Source organism: Phoca vitulina, unplaced genomic scaffold (assembly GCF_004348235.1).
Source record: "Phoca vitulina isolate PV1807 unplaced genomic scaffold, GSC_HSeal_1.0 scaffold20, whole genome shotgun sequence".
Classification (NCBI taxonomy): domain Eukaryota; kingdom Metazoa; phylum Chordata; class Mammalia; order Carnivora; family Phocidae; genus Phoca; species Phoca vitulina.
The window spans coordinates 41,538,166-41,558,802 of NW_022589723.1; the positions used below are offsets into that span (position 1 = coordinate 41,538,166).

At 36.6% G+C, this 20,637-nt stretch overlaps 1 protein-coding gene across 1 annotated transcript in view; it reads left to right on the forward strand.

Moving 5' to 3' along the window:
• The window catches only part of ETFA (electron transfer flavoprotein subunit alpha), an 88,673-nt gene that overhangs the window by 27,980 nt on the left and 40,056 nt on the right, over positions 1–20,637 (forward strand). Inside the window, exons 5-9 of the mRNA XM_032417192.1 lie at positions 4,522–4,621; positions 5,891–6,001; positions 6,856–6,957; positions 7,270–7,338; positions 12,534–12,616. Of these exons, the coding sequence (XP_032273083.1) occupies positions 4,522–4,621; positions 5,891–6,001; positions 6,856–6,957; positions 7,270–7,338; positions 12,534–12,616 (465 nt within the window). The remainder of the gene's footprint in view (positions 1–4,521; positions 4,622–5,890; positions 6,002–6,855; positions 6,958–7,269; positions 7,339–12,533; positions 12,617–20,637) is intronic.

The following is a 20,637-nucleotide window of genomic DNA, read 5'->3' on the forward strand; positions in this document are numbered from 1 at the left end:
TGTGTCTTGACAAGTATCATATGATCTCACTGATAGGAGGAATTCTTAATCTCAGGAAACAAACTGAGGGTTGCTGGAGTGGTGGGGGGTGGGAGGGATAGGGTGGCTGGGTGATAGACATTGGGGAGGGTATGTGCTATGGTGAGCGCTGTGAATTGTGTAAGACTGATGAATCACAGACCTCTCCCTCTGAAACAAATAATACATTATATGTTAAAAAAAAAAAAGATAGTAGGAAGGGAAAAATGAAGGGGGGGGATATCGGAGGGGGAGACGAACCATGAGAGACTATGGACTCTGAAAAACAAACTGAGGGTTTTAGAGGGGAAGGGGGTGGGGGGATGGGTTAGCCCAGTGATGGGTATTAAGGAGGGCAGGTATTGAATGGAGCACTGGGTGTTATATGCAAACAATGAATCATGGAACACTACACCAAAAACTAATGATGTAATGTATGGTGACTAACATAACATAATAAAATAAAATAAAAAAAAAAGAGTGTGTCTTGAAAAATAAGACATGGCTGTCTCATTTTTTTTATGGCTGCATAATACTCCAAATTTAGCCAAGGATGGCCAGTTAGGTTGTTTCTAATTTTTTGCATTTATAAACCTTGCCGTAAGGAAATGTCCCTGTACATACATCCTTGTATATATGTGCTGCTAGAAGTGAAATAGTTGGGTCGAAGACTATGTACTTTTAAAGTTGAGATATATATCGCTAAATTGCTATCTTAAGAGGATGTCTCAGGTTGCATTCCATCAGTCGCATGAGAGGGTGACTTGCCAACACCTGGTATTGTACATTTTAACATTTTTTCCCCCAATCTGATGGGTGAAAAACTGTATCTTTTTAAATGTTGCATTTCTTTTCGGGGCGCCTGGGTGGCTCAGTCGTTAAGCGTCTGCCTTCGGCTCAGGTCGTGATCCTAGGGTGCTGGGATCGAGCCCCGCATCGGGCTCCCTGCTCAGCAGGAAGCCTGCTTCTTCCTCTCCCACTCCCCCTGCTTGTGTTCCTGCTCTTGCTATCTCTCTCTCTGTCAAATAAATAAATAAAATATTTTTTAAAAAATGTTGCATTTCTTTGATCATGAGATCAAATATCTTTTCATACAGTTATTGGTTTTTATTTGAATTGTCTTTTTTTTTTTTTTTTAAAGATTTTATTTATTTATTTAAGACAGAGAGAATGAGAGAGAGAGAGAGCACATGAGAGGGGGGAGGGTCAGAGGGTGAAGCAGGCTCCCTGCCGAGCAGGGAGCCCGATGCGGGACTCGATCCAGGGACTCCAGGATCATGACCTGAGCCGAAGGCAGTCGCTTAACCAACTGAGCCACCCAGGCGCCCTATTTGAATTGTCTTGATTTAACTTTTTTCCTTTTACTTTCATAATTCTGTTGTAATTAATTTTAAAGTGTAAGTTGAGGAATAAGATATAATCTCTTATATCAAATAATCATGTTGAGTGACAATAACAGTGAGCTTCCAAGACATCGATCTCTTTTTTTGCAAAATGAGTAGTGTTTGTGAATATTTATCTGTGGTGCAGTATTGCTTCTGGACATGAATCACTGCAAACCATGTAGAGAACTTGCAGAATAACCATGTAAATTGCTGTAGTTTGTTTTTAACCTTTAGAATTATCAGTTTGAACTCATTAAATTTTTTCTTTTAAGGTTAACAATTTCTAGGCAGTAACAATGTAAACACATGAGTTTAATGAACAATTATCCTTTTATTATTAGGTTGTCACATTATAGACTATCATAAATTTTAGTTTTTTTTATAGAATTTAGTAATTGATAAATAAAGTGGTTCCACAGACTTATATGACCTTGGGCTAGTCATTTTACCTTCCCGAAGTCTGTTTTTCTTATATGTAAAATGATGCAGTATGACCAGGTGATGTCCAAGGTCTACCAAAGAGAGATGTTAAAAAAAAAAGGGATGGGTTTCTTCCCTTACTCTGGAGAAGATTAAGTCAGAGGATTAAAATCCAACTTCTGTTATAGATGAGCATTGAACTAAAAGATCTTTGTGGACCATTCTATCTCTGAGAGTTTTGATTCTGTGTTAGATGATGTAAACAAATTTCATGAGTCTTGAGTTTGTGGTGACAGTTCTCTGAAAAGATTATTAAACCAAGAAAGGGTGTTTGTTGCATCTAATTAGCTAGATTTTAATAGTCTGACCTTGATTGCCGTGTTGTAACATACGAAAGTTGTTTTTTTTAAAAAAAGATTTTATTCATTCGAGAGAGTGAGAGAGAGAGAGAGAGAGGTCTTTCCCCTGAAACCAATGTGGTCAAGCCTGTTTGGATAGTGTAGAGATAGATTTGTTCACCATCTACCCTCTCAGGACATTTAAATGAAAGATCAGACCTGGAGAAACATATGCCTTTAAGCACCATGGTAAAGTTTTTTCAAGGTGTGCTAAAATGAAACATGGAATAATGGAAGTACAAAAGATACTAAGTTTCAAGCAATTTAGAAAGTTAAAAACTATAAAAAGAGACACAGTCTGCATAACATAAGTTTGTAATAGAGTTTGCTTAGCCAGGTAACAATATTCCAGTGGTATTTCCTGAATAGTTAAAGAAGGTGATTTCAAAAAAGAGTTACTTAGCGAAGCAGGCTTTAAATACTATCAAATTTGATTTGTTTCGAAAGTAGGTATCTTCTAAACTTACTTACCAAGTTAGAAGTATGTTTAATGGCATTTTAATTGTTTTCCCAAATGCTTTATTTTCTAGGAGATCTTATTTTTTTCTAATTGTGGTTTTATAAACTGTGGTACTTTTCAGTAGTTCTTCTGTCATGGTTGAAAGAGGACTGCTATATAATAAAGGTAAAAATAAACTGAAAATTAGAAAATCTTTCCTGTTGTAGATACAACACAAGGAAAATTGACTCAGGCCATCAACACTTGTTAGCATCAGTATATATAGAACCACTTATTAGATATAGGGTAGGACACAAGAGGAATGGAAGACACAAAACCTCTACCCTGGGAGTGCTTAAGTTTAGTTGAGGGTCATTATAAGTATGTATATTAAAGTTATTTTAAAACAAACTACATGTTAGTGCCAATTAAATAATGTAATTGTATATGCATGTAGGAGGATACAGAATAAAGGAGTAATTAGAGGGTAATCTTGGGAGAATTCTTAGAGAACAAAGAGGATTTGGGGATGGAATGGAGGAGAGGAACTTGAATACTGTTACAGTGAGCGTTTGCTAGAGATGGTGTCATGTACCAAGTTCAGGAGATGCCATGGAGTCAGCTCTGTGTAGAAAGCAGTGTAGAATTCAGCTTTCTATTTGTGTGATAAAAGCAATGCGGGGCGTCTGGATGGCTCAGTGGGTTAAGCATCTGACTTCGGCTAAGGTCATGATCTCTGGGGTCCTGGAACAGAGCCCCGCCTTGGACTCCCTGCTCAGTGGTGGGTCTGCTTCTCCCTCTCCCTCTGTACCCCACCCCTGCTCATGGGCACGTGCATGTGCGCTCTCTCTCAAATAAATAAATCTTTAAGTTAAAAAATAAAAGCAACACTTCACTTTTTTGATTACACTTGATGATGTTATCATCTAAGGAAACCTTGAGACTAGAAAATAGGGACATTCAGTCTTCACTAACTCTGTTTTAGAGTCCTAGAGTCCTAGAATTTTAGACTAAAACTAGGAATTCTCTTTCTGTCATTTATGAGGTGAAGTAACTGAGACCTGGGGATACTTTCCCAGTGATCTCTGCTAGTGAGGGCAAAGTCAGCACACAAAGCTATTTCAGAGATGTTATGTGCACATACAAGGAAAAGCATCTACATTAATTTTGTTGCTCCTGTTCAGATTATACAGGCTGTGCTTCCCCTTTCTCATTCTTGTTTGTTTTACGGTTACATAGGATTCCATTATATGGATGAGCTATAATTAATAGACCTATCCCCTGATGATGGATATTTAGGTTAGTTTTGATCTTTTTCAATGCAATACTGAGTTTTTAAAAAGGTGAAAATGTCTGCTTTGAAATTTTTTCTTTCATATACATTAAGTAAATATATACATATATAATCTATTTTAGTATTTGAGAATTTTACTACTCTTCTAGAAAACATTTTTCTGTTTTACCTAAATTCAGTAATCCATGATGGTCACACTTTGTGAGTGATGTTCATTAAAGCAAATATCAATGTAATGTATGGGGATTAACATAACAATAAAAAATTAAAAAAAAAATAAAGCAAATATCATATCTTGTAATTCAACATAATGAGTTAAGATGGTTTATTACTTTAAAACTCATAAAACTCTTGATGTAGTTAGAGTAATGATAGACTCTTACTTAATCTCAAAGACTATCCAAAAAGTTGTGCTGGAAGTTATAGTATGTCTAAAGATGCATATGAACTATAAAATATTTGAATTAAAATTTCTGCAGAATATGCATTTTGAGAATGTTAGTGTTGATAGTTGATAGCTATCCATAAGTCTATATATGTGTAATTTACTGCTATTTTTGCTTTTAGAACCTTTTGCCCAGAATAGCAGCCAAACTTGATGTTGCCCCAATATCTGACATCATTGCAATCAAGTCTCCTGACATATTTGTGAGAACTATTTATGCAGGTGAGTACCCAAGGAAAATAATGAATCAACATTTTAACTTTTCGTGAATTTTAAAAGCAGAAATTAATTTAAAGTTAGTATTTTAAACAAGTCATACACTTGCTTTAAATGGACCATCTTAAAAGTTTCTGAGAAAAATCTTAATCTTAGATGTGCTTCTAGACCATGACATGACATTCTGTTTGATAGATCCAGAGCACAGTTCTTTCCTGCTTGGTTATTCAGTTTACAGAGCGATGAGATTTTTCCAGTCATCAATAAAAATTAGATTCACTAGTGGCACCTGGAGAAGCAAAACTTTTCCATTAAAAAAATAGTATTCTTAATCTTCACTGCTTCTACTCCATTTCCATCTGCATTAAGAAATTCATTTCAGTGTCTCTTTAGTTGATTGATCTTCTGCTAAGCACACTGGTCTCTAGTGCGGCTAGAAAAAGTAGTGAACTCTTTGTTCTTTCTGATTGAAGTTGTGTGTTTTCAATTTAATGGTCAGTTCTCAAATTAGATCTTTCATCTTTAATAGAGTTTGAGGGGAAATATTGGTCAAGTTTAGGTTGCTCTTACATGATTGCTAACCCATAAGAAATGTCTTAAATTCTTTTAAAGTCTTGGCACATGATACCTCTTGTTCTTTATGCCCTATCATGTTTTCTTTCTTTTTTAAAAAAAGATTTTATTTATTTATTTGAGAGAAAGAGAGAGAGCGCCCATACGCACATGCGCGGGGGAGAGAGAGGGGCAGAGGGAGAAGCAGACTCCCCGCTGAGCAGGGAGCCGGATGCTGGGCTCCATCCCAGGACCCTGGGATCATGACCTGAGCCGAAGGCAGACGCTTAACTGACTGAGTCACCCAGGTGCCCCTGCCCTATCATGTTTTCATTTATTTTCTTCTCTTAGTAAGCCTAGTAGCTGCATTCTTAAGTTGTTGCAGCTCATATTCTTGAGTTACTGTGTTTTTGGAGAAGGAAGCTTTTGTTTATATTCCTTTAAAAAGAGTACGCCTTATTAGTGTGGCTTCCTAGCCTATTCCAATTTCTTGCTTCCAGGCAGGTCAGCACTTGTCCTGCTTTTAAATAAAACATCCAAGGTTATACAAATATCCACTGATAAGTTTCTTAAGTATTATGGTCCTTTTTTCTGTACTTGGTAGAGGTAGAAAACAACTGGTTCATAGTTATTTCTTCCTTGTTTTCATGAAGTAAATTCTGAATCTCAAAGGATTACTTGCCTTTCATGGGTGTTTTTAAAAAAATAAATTGTGTATTTCAGGAAATGCTTTATGTACAGTGAAGTGTGATGAGAAAGTGAAGGTGTTTTCTGTCCGAGGAACATCTTTTGAAGCTGCAGCAACAAGTGGAGGTAGTGCCAGTTCAGAAAAGGGTGAGTGTTCGTTTGAAGTTTGTTTGTTTGTTTGTTTGTTTTTTTAAAGATTTTATTTATTTATTTGACAGAGAGAGAGAGGGAACACAAGCAGGGGGAGCAGCAGAGGGAGAGGGAGAAGGAGAAGCAGGCTTCCCGCAGAGCAAGGAGCCTGATGCGGGGCTCGATCCCAGGACCCCGGGATCATGACCTGAGCCGAAGGCAGACGCTTAACCGACTGAGCCACCCAGGCGCCCCTTGAAGTTTGTTTTGTTTCTTGTTTTTTAGTTCACTGATTATATTAGAATAAGAGATGGCCTCTGGTTAAATTTCTTAAACAGTGTCTGAGAGCTCAGTCTAAATAATATTCCCAAGCTTTCCAAAAAGAAGAAATATTTATAATGTGCCTTTTTCATATCACTTTTGGTACTGGTATAGTTGCTTTGGTAGATCAAAGGGGTGTTGCTTTACTTTTTTCTCACTGTTTCCTATTATAATACTTGGGAGACTCCATATAATAGAAGAATATAATTAATAGTGAATTTATAGAGGGTGTTACTCTTTAATATATATATAGATAGATAGATAGATAGCTTATTTGAACCTCATGGAGGGTTATTCCAGTTTTATAGATAGACTCAGAGAATTAAATGACTTCTCAAAGGTCATATAGCTTAATGAGGTAAAGGCTGGAATCTAATCCCTTCAATTCTTTCCAAAAATCAGAGAGAATGAAATTAGAAGCACAAAAAATTCACAGTAACTAACAAACTTAAATTTCATGGAATTAATTCTTTATGTGTTTCTTTTAAAAATTACTATTATTGAATTTTAACTCACGGTCATTCTTTTGTTATCTGTATCAACGTATGCAGTATCAAGTCCTTCCCCAGTGGGGATAGCAGAGTGGCTTGACCAGAAATTAACAAAAAGTGATCGACCAGAGCTAACTGGTGCCAAAGTGGTGGTATCTGGTGGTAAGTGGAATATTGTAATTTATTAATTTTAAAAGATGTTGTAAAATTAAAATTGATTTTATTAGTATTTATTTTAGAGCAGCACAGATTTTCTTTTTTCAAATGTAAGAAGTAGATAAGATTGCAAGTATTATTCCCCATTTTACCAATTAGGAAAATGAAATGAGCTTGATGGTAACACAATTTGGGCTCTCAGTTGCATATCTGTATTGCTGGCACCAGGGGGAGCATGGTACAAGTCATCTCCACAGCTGTATGGAATGGAGTTTATGTTTACTTAATTTTTTTTTTTTTTCCATCTTCTTCAATGAGGTCGGGGTTTGAAGAGTGGAGAGAACTTTAAGTTGTTATATGATTTGGCAGATCAACTACATGCTGCAGGTAAAGATATTTTCTTTAGTAGAAAAATACTCCCTTTTTGTTGGAAATATTTTTTCTTTATTATTTCATTTATATATAAGTCACTCAAGGCTGCAGATTATTTTGCTTTCTCTGGTTTTCAACTTTTCTCTCTGAAATGGTTTTTCTTAGTCTCCAAGTAAATGGTATAGCATTCAGTGTGGAGAGAGTCCTTATGCTTTTTTATTGTTTATCTGACACTCTTATATTTGTGAAATCTTTGTTATTTTTCCATTTATTTATTTATTTATTTATTTTTAAAATAATTTATTTATTTGAGAGAGACAGAGGATGAGAGCAGGTTGAGGAGCAGAGGGAGAAGCAGACTCCCTACTGAGCAGGGAGCCCGATGGGGGGCTCGATCCCGGGACTCCAGGATCTTGACCTGAGTCGAAGGCAGCTACATAACTGACTGAGCCACCTAGGCGCCTCTGTTTTTCCATTAAAAAAATTTTTTAAATGTGCCTACTTCAGATTCAGGAATGCCCTTGTTTTTCTCTTTATTGGTAGTTTAATAATCTCTTATAAAAGTAGATTTTAACATTATTTTAAAATTGTAGTTAACCATTTATAGGAAAGATAGAATGTATTAAAAATGTACTGATGAGAGTGGAATGGTTTTTGAAATCAGAAAATTGGAAATATTTTAGTTTTTAACTATAGAACTATTGCATGAATATATTCTTTTTACAGTGGGATGCCTGGGTAACTCTGTTGCTCAAGTGTCCAACTTTTGATTTTGGCTCAGGTCACGATCTCAGGATCGTGAGATGGAGCCCCGCATTGGGCTCTATGCTGGGCATGGAGCCTGCTTAAGATTCTCTCTCTCCCTCACTCTCCCTGTCCTTCCCTGCTTAAGATTCTCTCTCTCTCCCACTCCCTCCCCATCTCTCTCTCTCTCTCTATAAAAAAAAAAAAAAAAAGAAAGTCTCCATTCTTTTCTTTCTTCCCCTTCGTTAAGAGTTTTGTGTATAACTTTCTAGGTTTTTCGTATGCTTTTATATTACCTGATATATGTACTCATAGTACCTGATATATGTACTCAACAGTAATGGTTTTGTCTGAATAAAGGCATGATATTGACTCTATAATCAGATGGTTTTATTTGAGGGTGTTTATTTCATTCACTTATTCTTTAATTGAACAAATATTTATTGAGTGTCTGCCATATGCCAGGCATTATTTTAGGAACTGGGAAATAGCAGTGAGCAAAATAAGCAGTCTCTCCCCTTGTGGAAGTTATATTTGTATTTGTTTTTTTTTTTTTTTTTTAAGATTTTATTTATTTGAGAGAGAATGAGAGACAGAGAGCATGAGAGGGAGGAGGGTCAGAGGGAGAAGCAGACTCCCCGCTCAGCAGGGAGCCCGATGCGGGACTCGATCCCGGGACTCCAGGATCATGACCTGAGCCGAAGGCAGTCGCTTAACCAACTGAGCCACCCAGGCGCCCTATATTTGTATTTGGGTGAGACTAGACTTGTATTAGTTTCTGTGGCTATTGTAACAAACTGCTGTAAACTCTGGCTTAAAACAACAGAAAATTATTCTTACAGTTCTAGAGGCCAGAAGTATGTTGAAATCATGGTGTTGGCAGGACCACACTCTGGGAGCAAATCTGTTCATTTCCAGCTTTTAGAGGCTGCCCCAACATTCCTGGGCATGTGACTGCATCACTGCAATCTCTGCCTCTGTCTTCAAATCACCTTCTTCTCTGTGTATCTGTATCAAACCTCCCTCTGTATCCCTTTTTTATAAGGATACATGTGATGACGTTTAAGGGACCACCTAGATAATTCAGGATAAGCACGCTCTTTTAAGATCCTTTATATCATATCTGCTGCCATGTTGGTAATACAGATTCTGGGGATTAGAAAGTGAATATATGGGGCGCCTGGGTGGCTCAGTCAGTTAAGCATCTGCTTTGGCTCAGGTCATGATCCCAGGGTCCTGGGAGACCAGGGAAAGTGCAAAATGGAAATGGAATGGAAAGTGCAAAAAGGGAGAGTAGTAAGAGATAAGACGGAGAGTAATAGACCAGACCATATAGGGCATTATGTGCCTTAGTAAGGAGATTGCTTTTCTCTTGATGAAATAGGAAACCACTGAAAGGTTTGAGTAGAAGAGTCACATGACCTGACACTCTAGCTACAGTTTTGAGTGTAGGGGGATAAGTGCATTAACGGGGGGATCAGTTAGGAGGTTGTTTTAATCATTCAGGTGAGAGATACTGGTGGTTTGGATCAGGTTAGTAGCAGTAGATGTAGGGAGAAATAGTTTTAGGATATATAACTGAAAGTAAAGAAACTGGGATTTCTTGATAGATTGGACATATATATTATGAGAGAGAGTTTTTATCTGGCAGTTGGTAGGATGAAATTACCATTAGCTGAGACAGTAAAGACCCCAAGTGGCACAGTTTCCAGGGAGAGATCAGGAATTCCGTTTTAGGCATATTAAGTTTTGAGTTAACAGTAAACATACAAATAGAAATGTCAATTAAACTGTTGGTACAGGAATGTGGAGTTCATTGGAGAAGTTTGGGCTAGAGTATAAATTTGGGAATCAGTTGCATTTCGATGGTATTTGAAGCCATGAAACTGGATGACCTCACCAAGGGAGTGAGTGTAGATAAAAAAGAGGTCGCAGGACTAAGCCCTAGACACTGTAAGATTAAAAGTTAGGGGAGAAGGAGAGAAAGAAGACCAAAAGGAGTGTGGTAAGTAAGGCAGGAAAACCAGGACAGAGAGCATGATGTTTTGGGATCCAAGTGAAGTGTTTTAGTCAGGTATTGTAGTAGGTCAAGGAAGATGAGGACTGAGAGTGACTAATTGATTTAGCCACTTAGAAGTCATTGGTGACTTTGAGCATTTTTAGTGGAGTAGTGGGCAAAACCCTGAGTGGAATGGATTTAAAAGAATGATCCTAAATGGTGGTTACATGACTACATTCACTTTATGATAACCATTGAGCAGTACCTTTGTGATTTGCATGTGTTTTGTACGTGTGTTATGTCTTAATAAAGTTTTTAGAAAAAGATTCGGAGGCTTGGAATTGGAATCAATGAATACAGACAACTCTTTAGAGAGATTTTGCTATATGGGAAAGCAGAGAAATGAACAGTATTTAGGGGAGAATGGGGCCAACAGAAGGGCGTTTTAAAGAGGGGACAAATAATAGCATGCTTCTATGCCGATGGGAATGCTCCAGTTGAGAGGGAAAAATTAATCATGCAGGAGAGGGAGGGGAGAGTTGCTGGAGTAATGTCCTTAAGTAGGCAAAAAAGAATATGGACACAGCTGTAGGTTGATGGGTGTATGTTAGTTGGAACATGTGGGAATTCGCTTGTGATTATTCCAATTTCTTAAGTGAAATAGGAAGCAAGGTCATCAGCTGAGAGTGAGGATGTAATTGGACGTTTGACAAGAGAAGAAAAGATATGAAATTTTAATTTAGGAAACAGAATTAAGGCCTATTTATTTAAAGTAAAACCTAGTTAACACAGCTCAGTGTTGGTGTTTTTCTCCAGTTATGCTGAACTACAGGGGACAGGTAAGGAAAAGATAGAGAGGTTGTTTAGTCTGTTAACTGGAGATGGAGATTTTTTCTAGTTGAGAGTGATGATGAAGGCAAGGAGATTGAAGGCGTACGCAATGAAGTGATTAGAGTCATTGATCGTAGAATTTAAGCTAGGTAAAGAGGAGACAACATAGTGGGAGGGAGGGTCAGTGAATAGAAATGTAGATCCCAGTGAGGTCAGAGGATTGTTGGAGCTGGGTGTGAAGGGAGTCAGCTGGAAAGAGTAGGTCACAGAGAGACATTGGAAATTGAGATTGTCAAGGGATATCGGTAATGGAAAGGTTGGGGATATGACCATGCGTGTGGCTGAGTACATAGATGATTGGAGAAGAGTTTAAGGAACCAAGAGGCCAGGTGTTGAGATCTCTGAGAATTAAGACTAGTGTTGGAGAAAGTGGCAATGGCCCAGAAGCTAAAAATCATTGAGAAATGAAGGGGATTGGACTCATGGTTAATAGCCGACACAGCAATAGATGGGTGACATGATCTGACGACGTGAGATTCAAAGCTGAAGGCTTTTAAGGAGGAAGGAGGGAGAACTTTCTGAAGGTGTCAGTGAAGAGTCCCACCTCCAGGCCCAGTGGTATGAAGATGGTGGCAGACAGAGCAGCATCTGCTGGAGGGAACTGCAGGGGAGTTGTTGTCGTCAGGGAACATCTAGACAAATGAGAAGATGGGTGTAGATTAGGGAGCATGCAGAGCATTATGGAGATTAGTGTGTGAATTATGAAGGATAACCTTTGAGTCTGGGCCTTGTAGTGACTGAAGTAAATAAAGGGCAGTATGTGACCAATCCTCACTGATTCAGGTAGTGTTGAGACTATGTGCCTTAGGAGGTAGTAGGAGTACTGTCTGTGGTTTCCTCTTGTCCTCTCTAGATGAAGATGAAGAGGACCCGAGACTCGTTCTTGACCCCTGCTGAGAGGGGTGACCTTACTCCAAGTACAGGGCTCTTTGTTGACTCCTGCTGAAGGAGGATAAAAGGCTACTTCTCATCTTTTTTTTAGATAGGTTAAAATTTAACTTGTGTTATGTGTAACTTGTCTTTATCTGATCACAGGAGATAATGATATCATAGTACCTTCAAAAGTTGTGAAGTTATTGCATAAAGGAGCATTATATAATGGTATCCCAAACAGATGATAATATATGTTTTATGAATGCCTAGAGGCCTTTTTGATAAAGCAAGCGGAGGACTTCAGCCAAATTTAAAATTTAAAATCCTTGGGTATAAATAGAAGGCATTTCTTTTTTTTTTTAATTTTTTTATTGTTATGTTAATCAACATACATTACATCATTAGTTTTTGGTGTAGTGTTCCATGATTCATTGTTCGTGCATAACACCCAGTGCTCCATGCAGTACGTGCCCTCTTTAAAATAGAAGGCATTTCTTGAAGTTTTGTGTATAAAGTGCACTAGTACTTCATTTTAGAATTCTTGATCAGTGATAAGGTGATTTTTTTCTAAAACAAGGCCTTTATAAAATAAATTTGTAATTGTACTTATCAGTATCTTTTTATACAGTTATTAGTGAATATCCCAACCAGCTGATGAATAGAGCTTAAAAAAAAAAAATGACAAATATGTTTTCGTCTTTAGTTGGTGCTTCTCGTGCTGCTGTTGATGCTGGCTTTGTTCCCAATGACATGCAAGTTGGACAGACGGGAAAAATTGTAGCACCAGTGAGTATTGCGATAAAATACGCTGTGCAAAATTCTCTGGGGATAAAAAGTTTGTGTGTGTATATATATATTTGTTGAATAACCATCTCAGATACTTTTCAGTGTATCTAAGCAGTTAGCCATTACAGTGGTGAACATGTCCTCACGAGGTCTGTGGATTTCTTGGTCTCAGTTAAAATGCTTAGCAGTTCTTAAATCCAGCATTGTCTTTCAGATTTTTTTTTTTAAGTTTTTATTTAAATTCCAATGTCTTGGGGTGCCTGGGTGGCTCAGTTGGTTAAGTGTCCAACTCTTGATTTCAGCTCAGGTCATGATCTCAGGGTTGTGAGTTCGAGCCCCATGTTGGGCTCTGTGCTGGGCCTAGAGTCTGCTTGGGATTCTCTCTCTCCCTCTCTCTCTGCCATTCCCCACCCTCTCTCTCCCTCTCTTAAAAAAAAAAAATTCCAGTGTCTTGGATTTTTTTTAAAGCAGTGGAACACTGTCAAATTCACATAAAATCTTTAAAAAAAATTCACATCACAACACCAAATATAAAATTGGTGGAAATAACATTTTATTAGTAAATGGATTTTATAAGTTCACATTAACATTTATTTACCATAGAGCCTATTATTAATAAAAACTGTATTAATGAACACAGAATCTTGAAATCAGGAGCTATGAATAATAGTTGTCTCATCCTGAACACCTACTTTATCTCTCTTATTTTGTCTAGCTGCATGAAATTCAGAAAATTCTCATCCATATAGATAAGTGATACTAGAATATTCTTCAGTTAAACCTATCCAAAACTTAGAAAATAAATACTTTGGTTTCAAAGTTCAGTCACTAACCGTATCTAATGATTGTTCATATTACATGAGTAGACATCTTCAGGCTTGAATTTACAAAAGATCAGACCCACAACGTTCCTAATTGATAATACTTCTACAAGAAATTCAGAATGCACTGAGGTGGCAGACAAACTTTTATTTAGTTTGACTGAAAGGCAGCACTTGTTAAGTAGAACAGCTGAATGATGGAATGACCAGTGGCATCCTTATCTGTATTGAAAATAAATGTCCACAAACAATGAATCATGGAACACTACATCAAAAACTAATGATGTAATGTATGGTGATTAACATAACAATAACATTTTTTAAAAAAATGCTGATATAATAAAATCCACATATAATAAAAAAAGAAAATAAATGTCATACAGTCAGCTTTCTTCAACATTGCCATTGTGAATATAGAATTATTTAAATTTTTTTATAAGGAATTTAAATATATTGAATACTTTAAAGACTTTCTTTAACATAAATCATATAATCCCCAGAGATTCTGATTCATTAACTCTGAGTTAGGCCTGGTCATGTATATATGTATGTATTTGTGTGTGTGTGCGCACGCGCACATTTAGGCTTTAAAACTTAAAACAATCTAGGGGTGCCTGGGTGGCTCAGTTTAAACATCTGGTTCTTGGTTTTGGCACAGGTCATGATCTCAGGGTAGTGAGATCGAGCACCTTGTTGGGCTCTGCCCTGAGCATGGAGCCTTCTTAAGATTCTCTCCCTCTCCCTCTGCCCTTCCCGTCTGCTCATGTGTGCATGAGTGCTCTTTCTCTCTCCTAAAAAAACCCTTAAAAAACCTTTTTGAAGCAGTCTCAAGTGTATAGAAAACTTGTGAGTACAGACCAAAAACCTTTATTTTTGTGGACCATTTGAAAGTAAGTTGTTGAGATGATACTCCATCATCCCCAGATGAGTTATGTAGAACATTCTCCTATATAACCACCATACAACTTTTAAAATTAGGACATTACAATTGATACATTAATTCCATCTTATCATCAGATCCCATTCAGGTTTTGCCTATTGTCTAGTAATGTCCTTTATAGCAAGAGGCTTTAGCTCAGAATCACATGATGCATATAGTTGTCATGTATCCTTCCATCTTAAACAGTTCCTGTCTTACCTTGACTTTCATGACCTTGGCACTTCTGAAGATTATAGGATAGCTATTTTGAAGAGTAGAATGTCCCTCAAATTAGGTTTGTCTTGTTTCCTCACAATTCAATTTAGGTTATATATCTTTGACAGGATTATCACAAAAGTGGTATTTCATCCTATCAGGTGGTACACAATTTCATTTTGTCTTATTACTAATGATTTTCACTTTGATCATTTCATTAAGGTGATAGCTGTGAAATTTCTCTGCTATAAAGTTACTTTTCCCTTTGTAATTAATAAATGTTTTATGAGGAAGTACTTTGAAATGATGTGAACATTCCAATTGTCCTTAGACTTTCAATTCATATATTTATTTATATCAGTATGGACTTCTGATTCCCATTTTACTGAGTGGGTGAAAATCTATCGTCATTATTATTGTTGTACAAATTATCCCACATTTGGCCAGTGAGAACCTCTTAAAGGTGGCTTCTGTGTGTTTTTTGACGTGTTCCCATTTTTCTCTCCCTTTCTTACTTTCTAACAGAACAATATATTCCAGGCTCATTTTGTACTTTTCTTATCTGAGCCCTGGAGTCCATCTTTTCTCTAAAGAGCCCTGGTTCCTTTTAGTGAAGAATAGTATTTAGCAGCCAACAGCTGGATGTTAGCTGCTTTCATTGGTATTAGGTTGTTGTTATTCCCAGAACCTCTCAGTGAAAAAAGCTAGGGAATGTGCATAGCTATGTGTATGTGTAGGCACATACACACACATTTACATCTGTATTTCTGTATCAGTCTCTGTTCTATATATTGAAAACCATAGTTCATTTTGATACTGCCAATTCCAGTCCAATACCACAGGATCAATTCTGGTTCTCTCCCTTTCCCTGTTTGTAATGCCCTTCTTCTACAGTGAAAAACCTGGACTCTGCCCTGCACAGATGCCCTCCCTCCTTGCTCCACTCAGGTCCTGACACCCTGCACTGAACAGTCCTTCCATATAGATACCCTCCCCACTTTGCTTGGACTCTGATACTCCTGTCTGGATCATTTCTTCCCAAAGTTTACATTCCCACCAAATATGTATTTGGGTTCCAGTTGCTCCTCATTTTTACCAATATTTGGTGTTTTAGCTGTTGAATAGTGAATGTGTAGTGGTACCTTATTGTGGTTTCAATTTTCATTTGCCTGATAGCTAATGATGATGAACATTGCTGTGTTTTGAGGATTCACAAGTCTTCCTTATGAAGTGTGTTTAATTCTTTGGCCCTTTTTTATTGCTTGTCTTTTTGTTATTTAAATGTCATCATTATATATATGTTATATATATAATTAAATTACTTATGTAATTATATAGTTATAATATGTGAGCTTCTTATCAGATATGTTTTACAAATATTTCTCCCAAGGTGTGGCTTGCCTATTTATTTTCTTAATGGTATCAAGTTGAAGAACTTCCCTTCTGTTCCCATTTTGTTGAGAGTTGTTACCATGAATGGTTGTTGAATTTTGTCAAATGTTTTTCTACATTTATTAAAATGATCATGATTTTTTCCTCCTTTATTTTGTTAATATGATGAATTACATTGTTTGATTTTTGAATGTTCAAGAACTTTGAGTTACTGTGATAAACCCTACTTGGTCATATCTTTTTAATATACTGCTGGTTTTGATTGACTGGTATTGTGCTAAGGATTTTGGGGTCTGTCTTGATCAAAATCTGTAACTTTCTTTTTAAAGAATATTTGTCTAATTTTGGTATCAACATTATGCTGGCTTCATAAAACGAGTTGAAAGGTGTTCCCTACTGTTCTATTTTCTGGATGATTTGTGTAAGATTGATATATTTGTTTTGTTTTGTGTTTTGTCTTAAATGTGATAGAATTCACCAGTGATGCCATTTTGGCCTGGAATTTTCTTTGGTGGAGTATTTGACAATTAACTCAGGTTCTTTAATGGTTTTAGGGCTATTCAAATTTTTGATTTTATTTTGAGTCTGTTCGGCTGAGTGATATATTTCGATGAATTGGTCCAATTTTTCTAAGTCAAATGTATTGGATAAAGGTGTTTATAATACTGCCCTATTTTCTTTTCATTGTCTATAAGATCTGGAGTGATAGCTCCTCTTTAATTTCTACAATTGGTAATTTGTGTCTTCTCTTTTTTGTTCACTTTCTCTTCATCAGTCTAGTGAAGAGTTTATAAAAATTTTTTAAAAATCTCAGTGATCCAACTTTTTTAGAATGACAGACTTATTGAGATATAATTCATGTTCCATACAATTCATCCAATTAAATGTTTAATTCAGTGGCTTTTAGTATATTCACAGTTATACAGCCATCACCTCAGTTAGTTTTAGAACATTTTCATTGCCCCCAGAAGACACATACCTGTTTTTTTCCCCAACTCCTCCAGGCCAAGGCAATTAACATTCTACTTTCTGTCTATATAGATTTGCCTATTCTGGACATTTCATATTAATATTTCATAATAATTGATTATGTAATAGGTGGTCTTTCGTGTTTTTTTTTTTCATTTAGCATAATGTTTTCGAGGTTTATCCATGTCATACTATTACTTTTTATTGCTAATAGTATTCCATTATGTGGGTATACCACATTTTATTTATCCATTCATAATTTGATGGACATTGGGGTTGTTTTCACTTTTTGGCTATTACGAATAATGCAGATATGAACATTCATTTACAAGTTTTTGTGTGGACATATATTTTAATTTTTCTTGTATATATGCCTAGGAGTGGATTTGCTAGATCATATGGTAACTCTGTGTTTAACCTTTTGAGGATCTGCCACATTGTTTTCCATAGCAGCTACACCAACAGTGAGCCAAATTTTAGTTTTGTTTAATTGTTTTCATTGTTTCTCTAATTACTTCAGGTTTACCTTGCTCATAAGGCAGAACTTATTAATTTTGTATTGTTTATTTTTAAAAAAATTTTTGAAGTTTACTTATTTAAGTAATCTCTGCACCCAACGTGGGGCTTAAACTCATGACCCCGATATTATGCTGAGCGAAATAAGTCAAACAGAGAAAGACATGTATCATATGACCTCACTGATATGAGGAATTCTTAATCTCAGGAAACAAACTGAGGGTTGCTGGAGTGGGGGGTGGGGTGGGAGGGATGGGGTGACTGGGTGATAGACACTGGGGAGGGTATGTGCTCTGGTAAGCACTGTGAATTGTGCAAGACTGTTGAATCTCAGATCTGTACCCCTGAAACAAATAATGCAATATATGTTAAGAAAGAAAAAAAGAAGAAGAAGAATGTAGCAGGAGGGGAAGAATGAAGGGGAGGAAATTGGAGGGGGAGACGAACCATGAGAGACGATGGACTCTGAAAAAGAAACTGAGGGTTCTAGAGGGGAGGGGGGTGGGAGGATGGGTTAACCTGGTGATGGGTATTGAGGAGGGCACGTTCTGCATGAAGCACTGGGTGTTATGCACAAACAATGAATCATGGAACACTACGTCTAAAACTAATGATGTAATGTATGGGGATTAACATAACAATAAAAAAATTAAACAAAAAAACTCATGACCCCGAGATCAAGAGTTGCATGCTCTTCCACCTGAGCCAGCCAAGCTGTATTATTTATTTTTATTTTTTTATTTTTTTATTTTTTTATTTTTTAAGGTTTTTATTTATTTGACAGAGAGATAGCACAAGTAGGCAGAGTGGCAGTCAGAGGGAGAGAGAAGCAGACTTCCTGCTGAGCGGGGAGTCCGACGTGGGGCTCGATCCCAGGACCCTGGGATCATGACCTGAGCTGAAGGCAGCTGCTTAACCAACTGAGCCACCCAGGCGCCTCCTTTTTATTTTTAAATGTAAATATTAAAGGTATAAATTTCTGTCTAAGCACTGCTTTAGCTGCATCACACAAATTTTGATATATTGTATTTTTATCATTTATTTAAAAATACTTTCTAATTTATAAAATTAGAAATGTTTAATTTCTAAATATTTGTGGTTTTTTTTTCCTAGAGAGCTTTCTATTACTGATTTCTAATTTAATTTTGGAGAATATCTCTGTAATATTTCAATCTTAAAATTTTTTGAGACTCATGGCGTGGTAAATGCCCTATCTTGATGAACTTGAAAAGAATGTATTGTGCCATTAGACACTGCAGGAAAAAACATTAGTGAACTTGAAGATATGGTAGCAAAACTCCAAAATGACACACAGAGAGAAAATAAGAAAAAAAACAGAAAAAAAAAATGGACAGAGCATTGATGAGCTGTGGGACAACTTTAGCAGGCCTAATATATGTACAGTTGGAATAGCCAAACTTTTTGGAGAAATAATGACCAGAAAATTTTTAAATTTGATGAAACCTATAAACATATAGATCTCAGAAGCTCATAAGCCCCAAGAACAGTAAATGTGACAGAAACTACAAGGCACATCATAAAGTGTTTAAAGAATGATAAAAAGACGTTCTTAAAAGCAGTCAGAAAAATAGGAGTTAAATGCTCCAGTCAAAAAGCAGAGACTGACAGAATGTATAAAAAGCAAGACCTCATCTTTGTGCCACCTATAAGAAATGCATTTTAAATATAAAAAGGATATACACTGAAAGGGAAGGGAAAGAAAAAGATACACCAGGGTGCCTGGGTGGCTCAGTCGGTTAAGCGTCCAACTCTTGATTTCAGCTCAGGTCATGATTTCAGGGTTGTGAGATCAAGCCCTGTGTCTGGGCTCTGGGCTGCATGCTCAGCAGGGAGTCTGCTTGAAATTCTTTCCCTCTCCCTCTGCCCCTCCCTGTATGCACCTGCTTTCTCTGCCTCTCTCAAATAAATAAATAAATCTTTATCACTGACCTCTACCTCTGAAACCAATAATACATTATATGTTAATTAATTGAATTTAAATAAAAATAAATAAATTTTGGGGGGAAAAAAAGAAACAGATATACCATACAAGCAGTAAGCATAAGAAATTAAGAAATCTGAATGTATTAATATCAGAGAAAGTAGACTTTAAGACAATGACTACTACCAAAGATAAAGAGAGACATTACATAATAATAAAAGGATTAATTTATCAGGAAGACAGAACAATCATGATTGTAGAAGTGCCCAACAACATAGTTTCAAAATACTTCAAGCAAAAACTAAGAGAACTAAAGTTAGAAATAGACAAATCTATACTCATAGTTGGAGATTTTAACACTTTCTCCTAGTAATTGATAAAATAAATAGACCAAGAAATTCAGTAAGAACATAAAAGATCTAGACCAGGGGTCAACAAACTTTATCTGTAAAGAGTAATACAGCAAGTATTTTTTGTTCTATGGGCCATAGAATGTACAGCTATAGACAAATAAATAAATGAATGAGCATGGCTCTATTCCAGTAAAACTTTATATACAGAAACAGGCAGCAGTCTAGATTTGGCCTGTTGAACATTTATAGACAGTGTGCCACCTGTACTTTACCCTGGAACTCCAGTTACACGTATTTTAAGTGTATATTTAAATAATTTCTGTTGGTCTATCATCAAGATCACTGACTCTTCCATAAGTTCAGATTTGTGGTTAAAACCATCTAGGGAGGGGCGCCTGGATGGCTCAGTCGTTAAGTGTCTGCCTTCAGCTCAGGTCATGGTCCCGGGGTCCTGGGATTGAGCCCCGCATCAGGCTCCCTGCTCAGCGGGGAGCCTGCTTCTCCCTCTCCCTCTCCCCCTGCTTGTGTTCCCTCTCTCGCTTTGTCTCTCTCTGTCAAATAAATGAATAAAATCTTAAAAAAAAACAAAAAAATCTAGGGAATTTCTTATTTCAGATTTTCTTCAGTTCTAGATTTGCATTTGGTTCTTTTTATAATTTTAATTTCTCTGTTGACATTTCTTATTTGTGCAGTCACTGCAGTTAACTTTTCCTTTACATTCTTAATCATACTTACAATAACTGCTTTAAAATCCTTGTGTACTAATTCCAAAATCTGAGTTATTTCAAGGTTGATCTCCTTTGATTGAATTTTCACATTTTTCTGTTTCATTATATGTGTAGTACAGTGCTTCTCAAATTTTTTGTCTTAGGATTCCCTCTCAAGATTGAGGG